Source organism: Episyrphus balteatus, chromosome 3 (assembly GCF_945859705.1).
Source record: "Episyrphus balteatus chromosome 3, idEpiBalt1.1, whole genome shotgun sequence".
Taxonomy (NCBI): domain Eukaryota; kingdom Metazoa; phylum Arthropoda; class Insecta; order Diptera; family Syrphidae; genus Episyrphus; species Episyrphus balteatus.
In genome coordinates this window covers 329,766-347,378 of record NC_079136.1, presented here as the reverse complement: position 1 = coordinate 347,378, position 17,613 = coordinate 329,766, and the positions used below count along the sequence as shown (strand labels likewise).

Here is a 17,613-nt window from a genome sequence, read left to right as displayed (position 1 = left end):
ATTAACAATAAAGAAAAAAGTATTAAGTGGGCCATCTCTCCCTTCATGTGTGGGAGAGATGCCGCATAGTAAATGCATTGAATTTGTATTTGTTAATTAATGTGGAACGTGTTGTATTCTTTATTCATCACGCCTACAATCTGTACGATTGATGAATTCGTTTTTTTTTTTGTACAGGGTACGATTTTTTAGTACCCGTTTGCTACATTTTTTGCATTGGATACATTCTTGTTTTTTTTGTTGAGAAATAGTTTTTTCAACATTGGTCACAATTTTTTCGGTTCTCAGCGGGCTCAGCCAAAGCAACATTCACTTTTCAGTAGTTGTCTTCTTTTAACCTGTTTTTCTTTTTTTTTTTAACGAGGTAGTTAGGTAGTGGGTAAAACGTCTGAAAATACCTTAAGTTTTTAAAAATTGGGCATCGGTTTTTCAGGAAGTGGTGAATTTCTTAAAATAATTTTATTGGCGCAGCGCTTTTGAAACAAGATGATGTGTGAATTCCCTTTTCAAAATGATTTGCAAGAGTGAACGTGATTGCTTACGTGGGAATGTCAGTTCTGAAATTATTGTAGGAAGAAGAGATGTTTCTGAAAGCTGAGATGTTGCGGGGTTATCCCTTTCTCGATGCATTTTAAAGCTTTTTCTAAGACATCTTTGGTCTAACTTCCTCTTTAACTCTTACAGATACATTTTTGTGACCTAATAAAGCTTAATATTTTCTTTTAAACGAAAAAAGACACTAAAATCAGAATGCGGCATCTTCTCCCAACAAAAATGCGGCATCTCTCCCTTTTGTGAGGGAGAGATGCCGCACGACACCACACAACAACAAAAAATAAGAACAAAAAAAAAAAATCACACCCATCACTTCTTGAAACACATATTAACTAAACAAAATCATTACATTTAGAAAAAAAACGCAATAACTTGTCTCAGAAACGAAAAATTCCCACAGGCTGAAAAATTTCCATAGTCAAAAGGCGAGCAAAAAACAAAACAAACGACAAAAACTTCCGTTACATATACAATATGTGCAGATTTTTTTTGCTACGTTTTAATTTGAATGTTAAACGAACAAATTACAAAAAAAATTTTTTGCCTGGACGACTAGATATATGATTTCAGTTGCCTGCGGCAACTCTCCCGACGCGGCATCTCTCCCGCAATTACACAGTTTTTCATTGTTATACATATATGTCTCATGTACAAACTGAAAATATGATCCTCACGAAGCACCCTTAAAAAAGAAGAAACTAGAGCAACCAGCCAGTAAGCAAGAAAATAACAAACTATTCCCAATTTGATTTGTGAAAAGTGATAAAATCTAAATTTATGATAATAATTTTGGAACAAATTTCAAACTTATATTCTTTGTATTAAATAAGACGTGTAGAAGTTACCTAACGCTTCATTGAAGCTGCATTAAAAAAAAAAAAATATATAAACTGTTGAATCATAACCTAAAAAATTGTAAATTAAAAATCTAGGATTTAATGCAGAATCTTTTTTTCGTATAGATGAAGTTTTTTTTTAATTTTAAGCTGGGTATGCATTATCTAGTTTTCTTTATACTCATATCCAACAAAGGTCTACTCGGAATAAAGCAATTTTCATTAAAAGTTAAAAAAAATTGCACATACGCCATAGAAACCCTTACAAAAATTTCGAACGGGATGCTAAGATCTCGGAGCATTTGAGCTCTTAAATTCTATGGGACGTACACTTTCTAAAAATAAATATCGGATTCGTACTCCCAAAGTTCGATGTTATTAAGAACTTCATTTCTTAAACATAGGATTTTGAAACGAAATTTGAAAATCGAAAACGGAATTTGAAAATCATCAACCAATGGATATTATTTTCTTATTCGAGATCTAATCATTAATCATTTCGAATAGTGTTAAATTGAAATATTTTTAAGTTATATTTGTTTTTTTTTTTTTTTGTTTTTGCAAAACAAATAAAAATTAAGTGAATTTTAAATATTAATCGAACACTGAAGCAGAAAATTAAGTAAACTTTATTCAGGCTGAGTGGTGCTTAATTCTTCAGCTTTATTGAACTGATTAACGCATTGGTTGGCAAACAATGCCAACTCCAGTTCACCTCACATTACAATAAAATTTTAATTGCTAAATTAAAAGTAAAAAAAACTTAAAGCTCGCTCAGCACAGTAATAATAATAAAAAAATAAAAAAAATTAGAATCCTTTCCCAACAACGGTTCAATTAAATCAATGAATTGCCTCACTTAAACAAATTGGAAAGTACTTACTTCTTGCTGCATCCATGCGAAATCAAGTCACTATATAGCTTTGGCTTATTTGAACCTACTTGCATTGCAACTGCAAAATGATAAAAATGTGAATGCATTTCTCCCTCTCTCTCTATGCTGTGCCTGTGTGTGTGTTGGATGTTGGTACTAAGCTATCATAAAAATAAAAATAAAAAAAAAAATAAAGGAAAATAAGGGAAGGTAAGTGGAAAATATCTGGAAATCGTTAGTGCTGTTGGTTTCATAAACAAGAACTTTCTGCATTATTTTGTTGCACAGAAGTTTGACCCCATTCGCCATAGAAGAACTTTCCTGTAGGTTTCACTCGCAAAGTAGCTAAACCTACGCTCCATCCCTGGGGGCACGAAGCAGCAAAACACAGAGAAACCTTAATCTAGGTGAATGTACTTTAGATTTTTTCTCATTTTTTTTTTTGAATAAAGTGTTAAGTTAAAAATGGGCAAAGAGATTTATCCTTAGGGCTCACCCTTTGCAGAAAATTTAATTCAAAGATACTTGAAATGTGGCGTAAAAGTATATAATATTTATTTTTTTTTTTTTCATTTTTGAAGAACACTTTAGATTTTGAATTTAAATAAAAATGTTTTATCAAAATTCATTTGTTTATCTTGTCATAAAAAAAAACAGTATCTTAAAAAATAATTGATATACCTGTTGCAGAATTACACTTTACATACAACCACTTAAGTGCATTTTTTATGCTGGATTTTCTGAAAATACATTTGAGTATTTTTTGCTTAGTGAATTCCAGGAATGGTCATAGCCGCTTTTCCAACTGTAAAAAGTGAAGAGAAAAAAGACTTTGATTTTAGAGGTAGATTTCTCAGTATTTCACTTTAGACCTATAGGGCTTGTGATTAAAGTGGCGTTCGCGTTTACTTTGTGAGATTGTACAAAATATGAGCTCCTTTCTTTCAGATATGGAATGAAATCCAACCCATGCGAGTATTCTTGGAAAATACTGTTCATGCTTGTTCAAATTTGGAAAAACTGGATTTTTTAAAGATTTGTTTTTGTTTAATTCAAAAGTGTCAGGATTGTGAAAGTTCTTCGTACGTACTTCCTCTTATGGTAAAAGAAGCTCTAAAAGCTTTTCATGAAAACAAATTGGAATACTATTAATATGCAGTTATGGGAAAAGTTGTTCGGAATACTAAAGCATTTTATGTAAAAACTTATTAAAGAATATTTTTAACTTACCTTAACGAGAAATTTATTCAAAAAAAAACTTAAAAAGAAATTGTTAAAAAATTGTAAAATTATCTTCAAAATATCTTTTAAAATATTTTGAACACCAAACCAAGCATTTCTTATTTAACAAATTATTTTCAGAAAAAAAAAATAAAGACTTGAATATTTCCCCTCGAAAATCACCACAAACTCTTGCTTTTAATTTAAATGTTCACTGTGGTGTATGCGTAACTTTTTTTTCATTGATAATTTTAATCGGTTTATATAATGTATTTATGATAACTTGTGTAATACTGCTGTAAATGTTTTATTTTTAAAGCAAATTATCTTTTTAATTTTCTTAAAAAATAACATTTTGCATTCGAGAGACTAGGTTTTTTTTTTATATAGATTTTTTTGATTTAAATTTTTTAAGAGCAAATAAGAGACTTGTTATGAATTTTTTCACAAAAAAATATTGTTCCAATAGCAATTTTCTTAGGTGGAGTTGCATTATCTGAGCTCAAGGTACAACGAAACACATTTGACAACTAGCTACTCAGAAAAAAAGTAAGTTAAAAATTAGCATCCTCAAATAGAAACTGTTTGTAATTATTTGTATTTGAATCCTCTTAAAGTCGAAGTGATTCTTAACATAAATCACAATCCTACGCTCATTTTTCGAATCTAGTTAATGTTTTTAAAAACGTTCTCCCATTTTGTTGTCTTTTTAATTAATGTTTAACGCTCAGACTCACCTGCTCCCCTATACACGTTGCGGGGATTAAAGGATTACTCGTTTTTAATGTTACATACTATGCAACAAATATTTTAAATTCCAGGATCAAAATAAGTATAAATATGTGTATGTGAAAAAAATAGTACTTTTTAATATGATACATTGACATGGTGATGTTTAAAAAAAAAAAAATAAAAAAAAAAAGTTACTCTCGAACTAATGAAAAATCTCTTTTTAATTCCTCGAGGGAATCAAAGTCCCTTAAAACAAGATAAAATAGGTTAGTGAGGCAAAATGTGGTCTTATTGTGAAGCCATTGGGGAAGGAATTATACGTGTGTACACACACACACACACACACACATTCTGTATATTTACAAAACAAAAATATATAAACGTAATAACTTTGTGTTTTTGATGTGGCACTCTGACCCGTATAAACTTAGCATGACAACTTTTGAAAAGTTAATTTTTTTTTGGCTCAGTAATTGCCGCATAATTGCCGTGTTTATGCCGTGAAGTCAAAAAAATTGCCGCGCGCTTAGTTTGGTCAGAATCGGTAAACCAAGTTTGTCATGCTAACTTTATATAAAGTTAGCATGACAAATTTTAATTTTTGATCAATTTAAATTTTTTTTTCGCTAATTATTTAAAGTTTAATTGCCGTAATTATGCCGTGAAATCGAAAATAATATATCTCTTTTGGTTTTCTCAAAAAAAAATAAAATGTATTTTTTGTTAACCCTATTCCATATAAAGTTAAGATGACACACCCTGTATTTCTTAAATCCTTGGTCAATTTTTAATTTTTTTTGGCCAATTAATTGCCGCATTGGGTTAATATAAAAACTGCAAACTCAAAAAAATTGCCGCGCTTTTGGTTTTTTCAAAAAAAATTAAAAACTGTTTTTGGCCTCATATCGTATAAAGTTAGCATGACAAACCATCTATTTCTTAAATCCTTGGTCAATTTGAAAATTTTTTTGGCCAGTTAATTGCCGCATTGGGTTAATATAAAAACTGCAAACTCAAAAAAATTGCCGCGCTTTTGGTTTTTTCAAAAAAAATTAAAAACTGTTTTTGGCCTCATATCGTATAAAGTTAGCATGACAAACCATCTATTTCTTAAATCCTTGGTCAATTTGAAAATTTTTTTGGCCAATTAATTGCCGCATTGGGTTAATATAAAAACTGCAAACTCAAAAAAATTGCCGCGCTTTTGGTTTTTTCAAAAAAAATTAAAAACTGTTTTTGGCCTCATATCGTATAAAGTTAGCATGACAAACCATCTATTTCTTAAATCCTTGGTCAATTTGAAAATTTTTTTGGCCAACTAATTGCCGCATTGGGTTAATATAAAAACTGCAAACTCAAAAAAATTGCCGCGCCTTTGGTTTTTTCAAAAAAAATTAAAAACTGTTTTTGGCCTCATATCGTATAAAGTTAGCATGACAAACCATCTATTTCTTAAATCCTTGGTCAATTTGAAAATTTTTTTGGCCAATTAATTGCCGCATTGGGTTAATATAAAAACTGCAAACTCAAAAAAATTGCCGCGCTTTTGGTTTTTTCAAAAAAAATTAAAAACTGTTTTTGGCCTCATATCGTATAAAGTTAGCATGACAAACCATCTATTTCTTAAATCCTTGGTCAATTTGAAAATTTTTTTGGCCAATTAATTGCCGCATTGGGTTAATATAAAAACTGCAAACTCAAAAAAATTGCCGCGCTTTTGGTTTTTTCAAAAAAAATTAAAAACTGTTTTTGGCCTCATATCGTATAAAGTTAGCATGACAAACCATCTATTTCTTAAATCCTTGGTCAATTTGAAAATTTTTTTGGCCAATTAATTGCCGCATTGGGTTAATATAAAAACTGCAAACTCAAAAAAATTGCCGCGCTTTTGGTTTTTTCAAAAAAAATTAAAAACTGTTTTTGGCCTCATATCGTATAAAGTTAGCATGACAAACCATCTATTTCTTAAATCCTTGGTCAATTTGAAAATTTTTTTGGCCAATTAATTGCCGCATTGGGTTAATATAAAAACTGCAAACTCAAAAAAATTGCCGCGCTTTTGGTTTTTTCAAAAAAAATTAAAAACTGTTTTTGGCCTCATATCGTATAAAGTTAGCATGACAAACCATCTATTTCTTAAATCCTTGGTCAATTTGAAAATTTTTTTGGCCAATTAATTGCCGCATTGGGTTAATATAAAAACTGCAAACTCAAAAAAATTGCCGCGCTTTTGGTTTTTTCAAAAAAAATTAAAAACTGTTTTTGGCCTCATATCGTATAAAGTTAGCATGACAAACCATCTATTTCTTAAATCCTTGGTCAATTTGAAAATTTTTTTGGCCAATTAATTGCCGCATTGGGTTAATATAAAAACTGCAAACTCAAAAAAATTGCCGCGCTTTTGGTTTTTTCAAAAAAAATTAAAAACTGTTTTTGGCCTCATATCGTATAAAGTTAGCATGACAAACCATCTATTTCTTAAATCCTTGGTCAATTTGAAAATTTTTTTGGCCAATTAATTGCCGCATTGGGTTAATATAAAAACTGCAAACTCAAAAAAATTGCCGCGCTTTTGGTTTTTTAAAAAAAAATTAAAAACTGTTTTTGGCCTCATATCGTATAAAGTTAGCATGACAAACCATCTATTTCTTAAATCCTTGGTCAATTTTAAAAATTGTTTGGCTAATTAATTGCCGCATTGGGTCAATATAAAAACCGCAAACTCAAAAAAATTGATGCGCTCTTGGTTTTTTTTGCAAAAAAGTTTAAGTTTATTATTTGAGTCACTTTCCATATAAAGTTAGCAGGGCATACCCTCTGTTTGTTAAATCGCTGATTAAAATTTAATTTTTTTTTTTTTTGCGAAATAATTGCCACACTTGGTTTTTTTGTAAAATGCAAACTCGAAATTCTTTTTGGCCAGTTTTTTATTCAAAGTAAAGGAAAAAAAAACTACTATTTTTTATGTAACTACATTCTTTGTTAAGTGGTTCCTATAAAGTCATACAAAAAAACATTTTTGTTTACAATGTAAGGTGTTCTTGAATTTTGTAGGTCAATCACATACACCATTTATTATTGTACTATTGTACATTCTAGGACATAGATTTTTATAACTGAGTGATAGTATGATAGACAGGATGTCGGCCTCTTACACGACGTACATGAGTTCGAGTACGGTGATGGGAACGAGTTTTTTTTTTTTTATTTATTTTTTTTATTTTTTTTTTTATTTTAATTTAACATAATTTGTATTCCAATAACTATTTTTATTGTTAAAGCGATATTCCAATGACTTGTTTTCAATAACAAGTATTGGAAGGATGGGTTTTTAAGTGGCAACAACAACTCACTGCTCATAAAGCAAAGTATCTAAGTATTAATATTTTAAGCATTTCTAAAATTGTAATAAACGAGAAAAAAATCTCTGCGAGGACGTAATATATAATTGCTTCTATTATAATAAAAGTAATAATAGTCTTTAATAGCTGTTATTGGGATGGACGTCTGTAACGTTATTCTGTTAGCCAGTGAAATGTTAATTGCTCAAACGAAAAATTACTATCTTATAATATATGTAATAGGTAGCTACCTGTTATTCGGATGGAAATAATCTGCTTTATCGAAAAAATGGGCCTAATAATACGAGTTAATTTGAAACTCGGTGAAACGCAAATTAGTCAATCGAAAAGTACAAATGCACCTACCGAAAAATATTTTCTTTTTCCATATCTCTTTTACCTATATCAGGAAAATATAAAATCAGGGAAAATACATCAAAAATTGTTCTCGTCAGAAAATAAATTCCATAACAAGTGGCGAGTATGAGTTCAAAATGGCTTTAACACTAATTTTTAGCAAAAAGTATGTTTTGCAACAGTTAGAGTGTAAACTCCGATTTGCAGTTTTTATATTAACCCAATGCGGCAATTAATTGGCCAAAAAATTTTTCAAATTGACCAAGGATTTAAGAAATAGATGGTTTGTCATGCTAACTTTATACGATATGAGGCCAAAAACAGTTTTTAATTTTTTTTGAAAAAACCAAAAGCGCGGCAATTTTTTTGAGTTTGCAGTTTTTATATTAACCCAATGCGGCAATTAATTGGCCAAAAAAATTTTCAAATTGACCAAGGATTTAAGAAATAGATGGTTTGTCATGCTAACTTTATACGATATGAGGCCAAAAACAGTTTTTAATTTTTTTTGAAAAAACCAAAAGCGCGGCAATTTTTTTGAGTTTGCAGTTTTTATATTAACCCAATGCGGCAATTAATTGGCCAAAAAAATTTTCAAATTGACCAAGGATTTAAGAAATAGATGGTTTGTCATGCTAACTTTATACGATATGAGGCCAAAAACAGTTTTTAATTTTTTTTGAAAAAACCAAAAGCGCGGCAATTTTTTTGAGTTTGCAGTTTTTATATTAACCCAATGCGGCAATTAATTGGCCAAAAAAATTTTCAAATTGACCAAGGATTTAAGAAATAGATGGTTTGTCATGCTAACTTTATACGATATGAGGCCAAAAACAGTTTTTAATTTTTTTTGAAAAAACCAAAAGCGCGGCAATTTTTTTGAGTTTGCAGTTTTTATATTAACCCAATGCGGCAATTAATTGGCCAAAAAAATTTTCAAATTGACCAAGGATTTAAGAAATAGATGGTTTGTCATGCTAACTTTATACGATATGAGGCCAAAAACAGTTTTTAATTTTTTTTGAAAAAACCAAAAGCGCGGCAATTTTTTTGAGTTTGCAGTTTTTATATTAACCCAATGCGGCAATTAATTGGCCAAAAAAATTTTCAAATTGACCAAGGATTTAAGAAATAGATGGTTTGTCATGCTAACTTTATACGATATGAGGCCAAAAACAGTTTTTAATTTTTTTTGAAAAAACCAAAAGCGCGGCAATTTTTTTGAGTTTGCAGTTTTTATATTAACCCAATGCGGCAATTAATTGGCCAAAAAAATTTTCAAATTGACCAAGGATTTAAGAAATAGATGGTTTGTCATGCTAACTTTATACGATATGAGGCCAAAAACAGTTTTTAATTTTTTTTGAAAAAACCAAAAGCGCGGCAATTTTTTTGAGTTTGCAGTTTTTATATTAACCCAATGCGGCAATTAATTGGCCAAAAAAATTTTCAAATTGACCAAGGATTTAAGAAATAGATGGTTTGTCATGCTAACTTTATACGATATGAGGCCAAAAACAGTTTTTAATTTTTTTTGAAAAAACCAAAAGCGCGGCAATTTTTTTGAGTTTGCAGTTTTTATATTAACCCAATGCGGCAATTAATTGGCCAAAAAAATTTTCAAATTGACCAAGGATTTAAGAAATAGATGGTTTGTCATGCTAACTTTATACGATATGAGGCCAAAAACAGGTTTTAATTTTTTTTGAAAAAACCAAAAGCGCGGCAATTTTTTTGAGTTTGCAGTTTTTATATTAACCCAATGCGGCAATTAATTGGCCAAAAAAATTTTCAAATTGACCAAGGATTTAAGAAATAGATGGTTTGTCATGCTAACTTTATACGATATGAGGCCAAAAACAGTTTTTAATTTTTTTTGAAAAAACCAAAAGCGCGGCAATTTTTTTGAGTTTGCAGTTTTTATATTAACCCAATGCGGCAATTAATTGGCCAAAAAAATTTTCAAATTGACCAAGGATTTAAGAAATAGATGGTTTGTCATGCTAACTTTATACGATATGAGGCCAAAAACAGTTTTTAATTTTTTTTGAAAAAACCAAAAGCGCGGCAATTTTTTTGAGTTTGTAGTTTTTATATTAACCCAATGCGGCAATTAATTGGCCAAAAAAATTTTCAAATTGACCAAGGATTTAAGAAATAGATGGTTTGTCATGCTAACTTTATACGATATGAGGCCAAAAACAGTTTTTAATTTTTTTTGAAAAAACCAAAAGCGCGGCAATTTTTTTGAGTTTGCAGTTTTTATATTAACCCAATGTGGCAATTAATTGGCCAAAAAAATTTTCAAATTGACCAAGGATTTAAGTAATAGATGGTTTGTCATGCTAACTTTATACGATATGAGGCCAAAAACAGTTTTTAATTTTTTTTGAAAAAACCAAAAGCGCGGCAATTTTTTTGAGTTTGTAGTTTTTATATTAACCCAATGCGGCAATTAATTGGCCAAAAAAATTTTCAAATTGACCAAGGATTTAAGAAATAGATGGTTTGTCATGCTAACTTTATACGATATGAGGCCAAAAACAGTTTTTCATTTTTTTTGAAAAAACCAAAAGCGCGGCAATTTTTTTGAGTTTGCAGTTTTTATATTAACCCAATGCGGCAATTAATTGGCCAAACAAATTTTCAAATTGACCAAGGATTTAAGAAATAGATGGTTTGTCATGCTAACTTTATACGATATGAGGCCAAAAACAGTTTTTAATTTTTTTTGAAAAAACCAAAAGCGCGGCAATTTTTTTGAGTTTGTAGTTTTTATATTAACCCAATGCGGCAATTAATTGGCCAAAAAAATTTTCAAATTGACCAAGGATTTAAGAAATAGATGGTTTGTCATGCTAACTTTATACGATATGAGGCCAAAAACTGTTTTTAATTTTTTTTGAAAAAACCAAAAGCGCGGCAATTTTTTTGAGTTTGTAGTTTTTATATTAACCCAATGCGGCAATTAATTGGCCAAAAAAATTTTCAAATTGACCAAGGATTTAAGAAATAGATGGTTTGTCATGCTAACTTTATACGATATGAGGCCAAAAACTGTTTTTAATTTTTTTTGAAAAAACCAAAAGCGCGGCAATTTTTTTGAGTTTGCAGTTGTTATATTAACCCAATGCGGCAATTAATTGGCCAAAAAAATTTTCAAATTGACCAAGGATTTAAGAAATAGATGGTTTGTCATGCTAACTTTATACGATATGAGGCCAAAAACAGTTTTTAATTTTTTTTGAAAAAACCAAAAGCGCGGAAATTTTTTTGAGTTTGCAGTTTTTATATTAACCCAATGCGGCAATTAATTGGCCAAAAAAATTTTCAAATTGACCAAGGATTTAAGTAATAGATGGTTTGTCATGCTAACTTTATACGATATGAGGCCAAAAACAGTTTTTAATTTTTTTTGAAAAAACCAAAAGCGCGGCAATTTTTTTGAGTTTGCAGTTTTTATATTAACCCAATGCGGCAATTAATTGGCCAAAAAAAATTAAAAATTGACCAAGGATTTAAGAAATACAGGGTGTGTCATCTTAACTTTATATGGAATAGGGTTAACAAAAAATACATTTTATTTTTTTTTTAGAAAACCAAAAGAGATATATTATTTTCGATTTCACGGCATAATTACGGCAATTAAACTTTAAATAATTAGCGAAAAAAAAATTTAAATTGATCAAAAATTAAAATTTGTCATGCTAACTTTATATAAAGTTAGCATGACAAACTTGGTTTACCGATTCTGACCAAACTAAGAGCGCGGCAATTTTTTTGACTTCACGGCATAAACACGGCAATTATGCGGCAATTACTGAGCCAAAAAAAAATTAACTTTTCAAAAGTTGTCATGCTAAGTTTATACGGGTGGCACTCTGGCTCCAGAACTATATAAATTCCCAATTGGAATGCTCTGCTAAGAAGATTTTAATGGGGTTAACATACATATTTCTGGGGAAAGTCAATTTTTTGTGTGTTCCAGCTAATCCTTGTATTAATAATTTTAATTACATTTTCGTTCCATTCCATTCCAGACCCGCCCGCACGGATGTCCCTTCGATGTACATAGAAGAAGACGAATTTAATGATGAGGAAAATCCCAGACCGGCGGACATAAGACACAGCAGAGTTGTCGGACCGAGGAGCAGCACCAGTAGTCATCATTATGTCTCCGAAGGATTTATCCAATATCCGCAACCGAGTCTGAACGGTATTCCATTAGCCTTGTACAATAAATTATAGCATTAAAGTAGTAAACTAACCATGGAGCCTTGAGTGTTAGCTTTAAACTCTATATGCGACTGCATGCTAGTTGATACTCGTGCATTAATGCTATGCAGTACAAATTACTGTTTCACATATATTTTTTTTATTATTATTTTTTATCTAATTTTTTTCCACTCGCAGTATAGTTTAATCATACCCGCCATGCAGCTGTAGAATGTAGAGCATTGAACGTAGAACGTAGATTGTAGATTTATTTCTTCTATTTCATGCACATAAACCTTTGTATATATTATGTAGAGAGTAGATACTAAATCTGTAGAGTTTTTTTTTTTCTACGTTGCACCGGATGTTGCGTTGGATAAACACACACACATACACTTGCATAACCAAATGAAACCATATCACCTGGCCTGCATATCATAGGAAAATTAGTTATAGCAGATTCTGGGTGGTATAGTGATTTCAATTATTCTTCATGGCAGGTGCTTGATTTTTAATTAATTTTTTTTTTTTTGCATTTTATGTTGTATGCTTTATAATGAAGTATCTAATAAGTTTGATTATAAATATAATTAGGAATATGCACACTAATGGCTGCTTCTTAGAATTTAATTTTTATACGTATAAATGATACATTGATTTTTTTTGTAAAATTGAATTTACACTACTTTTATTAATTAAATTGTATTATGAAATACTTCAGAATTTATTTTCATTGATAAAATAACTAAAAATTGAAATATTTAGAGATACACGTTTAATGACGGAATTTGTTTAATAGTAAATAGTCAATAAAATCGTTACCTATGTCACCAAAAGCATTATCTTCATTTTGACAACGCAAAGTGCGGTATTTGACTTAAAACGTGGTCATAAATCAAATTTCTCAATTTTGCCATCCAGGATTAGGCTTATGTCCCAAATCAATCTATAAATTGGTCAACCCAGTTCGCCACACCATCAGTTGCAACTTGCACTATTTGGGTAAACACGATTTTTTCTGCGAATTTTATTAAAAAAAAGTGAATTTTCTAAGTATTTTGTTTTTTACTTAAAAGTGATTTTAGTGAAAAATTTTGATATGGATATTGACAATCAAGGTATTAATTGTATTCTAAAAAAAAATTAATTGTATATGCATTGCATATTATGCAAATCTATTTTTTCATACGAAGGGGTTGAAGTACACATTTAAAAAAATTTTTTTTGTTTAAACATTAGTTTTGAAGTAATAATCCTTTGAAAACGTTAGTTGTAAGGAGAACGATTTAAAGTTTTGAACTCTGGAATAAAACATTCGTATGCGAAGTATTAAAATACTCATAACTTGGTCAATTTGACTCCAATCGTCCTAAAATGTTGACATAATATTCTTGAAATATAATACATTCAGAGAAAAAAATGCAAATACAAAATTTTAATGCAAATAAAAATATCTCAATAAAAAAGTATGTTTCAGTTTTTTTTTTTTTTTAATTTTTTTAGGAACTTTGATATTTATTAAAATGAATTCTTTGTAGTATTTGGCTTAAAACTACCAGGTCATCAAATAATGATAAAAAAGGTCCATGATATTGCTAAATTTTATACAGAATCAATGAATTAACGAAATTTTTTTTCTAAATTTCATCTTTAAAACTTAATTTCTCAAAAACTACTCAATGAAACAACTTGAATCAAAAACCTAAAACTAAAACTAAATTAGCAATGTAACTCAAAAACTAATGAAGCTATCGACTTGAAATTTGAAGCAAATTACTCCTTAAATCATTGGCCACAACATGAACCTAAAAGTTGAATAAAATTTGTACAGTAAATATTTTTTTTAACTAGTTCTTTGTAAAAAAAACATGTTTTTTTCGTTTGATTTCTAATTTTTATTTTTCATTTAAAAAAAATAAATGTAGGTTCATGCAATGCGTACTAATATCATCAAACGGAAAAAAATTTCCTTTTGGATTTAAGATGATTTCCTGGACCTGTACATTGCACGGCGCAAACTAGAGGCGTCAACTTTGAAAGGCTCCAGAGCCGCCATTTTGTTATTTTTTCATTTCAAAAATTTTTTTTTCAATTCTTGATAATGTCAGTAATATCTTGTCTTTTTCCAAATTTCAATAAGTGCTTTCAGTTTTTCATAAAAAAATAGTGAAAAAGGTGTCGTTTGGAGGGATTTCCCCCCTTAAGCGAATATACTCAAAAATATATAACTAATAAAACAATGTCAAATAGCTACTCGTATCTTTGGAGTAGGAAATTCATTTTAACTGCTGTGTCCTCTTCTCGTAAACACTCAATGTCTGTCCTGTTGCTCTTGTTAGGAATATGCCGCTGTCTATCGTAAAAAAAAACCTTTATGGTTTTATTTTTTTGTCAAACCCTTTTTCACAACACAACATCATACAACGCCATTGAGTTGTTTTTTTTTTTTTTTTGTTTTGTAAAGGTCAGTCCCAAGAGACAATAATGTCAATCTCACTGGGAGTAGCTCTAAGGTAGGTGTTTTATTGTTTTGATTGACATTTTGAGGTAAAAGGGGCGAATTAAAAAGTTCTATCAAATTCATGAAGCAATAAAAACCCTCTTTTGTTTTGCATTGATTGCTTGTGTAATGAGAGAAGATGGTGGCAAAAATTTTATCTATCTATATGAATCCAAGTCTAGAGGAGTTTAAAAGAATACAAAAAAGAGTCAAACAAGCCTGTAGTTTGTTTAAGTAGAATGAAATTGCTACTTTGGGCAACAACTGAATATTTGACATAAGAAACGAGGGTATAGCCATTTAATGCATGAAATCAATACCTTTATATTTATTTTTTATAAATATTTAAAAAAAAGTAACATTGTCCCAATAAAGTATTGGTATGAGTGATATTTTGATTACATGTTAAGAAGGCTTTTAGAAGAAGACCCATTTTTTAACAAACTCATTTATAAATATATTCAATATTCATTTCATCTCTTCAATTAAGACAACCTTCTTTTTCGAGCTTAACGACCTTTTGAGTACCTTTTTATATATATTTTTTTTTATTAAAAACGCCTTTAATTATGAAAATTAATTTAGTGAAAAGTACTTAATAAGTATATTTAAGCTGAAGCATTTTTTAATAGTAGAAATCCTTGCTTTGTCCCCCATTCAAGTTTTATCAGAAATAAAAAAAAATTCATTGACAGTTTAAAACAACAAATCTCTCATTAAAGTTTTTTAAACATGATTTTATTATACCTTTATCAAGTTGAAACTCTTCCAGACATTAGAAGTCTATTAGTATACCTAGCTTAATGTAAAGATTGCTCCTAATTAAGGCAATCTTGTTATTATAATAGTGACTGAAATAATGATTTATCTCTTTGTCAATTTTAGGTAGGTGGATGACTGATGTAACATGCGAAAGACTTGACGGTTGCATCTTGTATAGTTTCTGGGAAACAAGTGAAGATTCTTCCTAAAAGGATGTGTAAATTAAATCATATAAATAATAATTTGAATGTGCTTTAAAACAAACACGTGCTTTCGAGTACCTCTGCTCTTCAAATTAAACTAAATCTCATCTCATTGAGAAAAAGACGTGGTAAGGTTTCATCCTTTTGTGACTTTAACCCACCCCACAGAATTCCTATGTATAGCATGTGGTTCGTTCAGTCTCAAAATACATATCTCTCTGTCTCTCTTTCCCTCTGTTATGAGTTTTTGTTTTCCATTAATCTTGTGCCAAATTTATGTTTAGATATGAATTTCCCAAAAAATTAAAAGAAGCATGCTTTGGGCTTTGTTTATATTTCCGGAATTTGTATTTCCGCACCATATCATGTATAAAAAAAAAAAAAAACAAACAATTTCATATCATCTGTAAAAGTTAAACAAAACCATCAATTATTGGATTAAGAACTTCTTGAAAGACTTCACTTTAAATCCATTCTTAATTACTTAAATTCTTTCATATGTTTAAGTCCTTAAACAAACATAAATTTCTTGGTGAAATTGAAACTTGGCACTAATAAATCAGATGTCAATTAAAAATGAAAACATACAATTTTTCTGAATTTGTCCTGACAATTACATAAAAGAACAAAAGAATAAATAATGATACAGGAAATGCGATCTGTTCATCAAGAAACCAAACAAAATGTCTAACTTACCTAAGACGACGAGTATTTGTATCCACAAATTACAAAAGAAAACTATTAGTTGGACACAAAAGTCAAAGTCTTTCCTCATTTGCAAAAAAATACCAAAAGAATTGTATTATTATATTCTGAGAACTACAACAATCCACTTTGTGTTCCGCCTTCTTCGTTTCGGTCGAATAGTGAAAAAAAATTCATTCAACATTTAGTGTTATATTCCAGAGCCAATATGTTTGCTTTTATGAGTTACTACGAGGAAAAGAATATCAATCTGCTTCATGGTATGAATTTTACTCCTCCCTACACACAACAGAAAATGATATAAGAAATTCACATATGTACTGAGATATACATAAATGTATGTATATATATTATGTTGGTTATCTTATATATAAAAATATCATTCAAATTATTTTGGTAAATTATCCTAGAAAATTCCTATTCAGAGTTCATGCATTGAAAGTTTTCTATTCTTATCTAAAAAGATATGTTTTTTATTTTTTTTTTTGGCAAGCTTTTTGGTCATATTTATAGGAAAGAGGAATTATTGCTTAAAATAGTGCCTTTCTTAAAATGGACGGTCACGAAAAATATATTAGAATTGTGAGGCTACTTTATTATTTAAATTGAGAAATATTTTGTAGGAAGATAGGGATACCAAGACCAAGAGTAATATCCCTTTTTTGATAATAAGTATTCGGAAAGGGACTTCCTTACCTTTTAAAGTAAGCCTTGATACATAATTAAGAAAAATGAAGAGGCAATTGAAAGATGTACGCAGTTCCATTTCTTGTTGTGTGTTGTACAGTATAAAGACACGTGCCCAATATTAGGATTTGGAAGTTTGAATTGTAGTTTAAGGATAAGGGCAGGTATGCAAACACTTGTTATATTGTTTTTTCCTTAAACGAAAGAATAATCACATACCTATGGCTTTTTTTCATGTGTTTTTTTTTTCAAATTTTTACTCATAAGCATGACAAGGACCAAAGCCAAGGTGGCCACCTAGCCCTATTTTAATTTTGACTTAACAAAAATATAAGTAAATACATGAACATCTTCAATTAGTTTTAGCTTAAGTTTTATATTTGTTTTATTTATTTAATTTTAAAATTGTTGAATTAAGGCTTTTATTTAACAAAATTTATGTTTTTCAACATTTTAAATAAACTGGATTTGATTTACGGGTTTAATTTCTATAGGATAGCTATTCAATTATTATCAATTTTGTAGAAATTTGTCGAAATATTTTTGTATTACAAATAGCTTGGGCAATGACATTCCTTCACACGGCCAATTATTGCTACATGTTGCTTGATACCGACTTTCATAA

At 29.5% G+C, this 17,613-nt stretch overlaps 1 protein-coding gene across 7 annotated transcripts in view; it reads left to right on the top strand.

The window, feature by feature from the left end:
* Positions 1–17,613, top strand: part of LOC129917120 (hemicentin-1) — a 128,675-nt gene that overhangs the window by 106,535 nt on the left and 4,527 nt on the right. For 3 of the 7 annotated variants that reach the window (XM_055997470.1, XM_055997472.1, XM_055997471.1), the window contains exons 16-17: positions 11,957–12,132; positions 15,517–15,724. In XM_055997470.1, the coding sequence (XP_055853445.1) occupies positions 11,957–12,132; positions 15,517–15,602 (262 nt within the window). In that variant the 3' untranslated portion in view covers positions 15,603–15,724. Of the gene's footprint in view, positions 1–11,956; positions 12,191–15,516; positions 15,725–17,613 lie in introns of those variants that run through there. The other 4 variants (XM_055997474.1, XM_055997473.1, XM_055997475.1 and 1 more) reach the window with 2 other exon arrangements.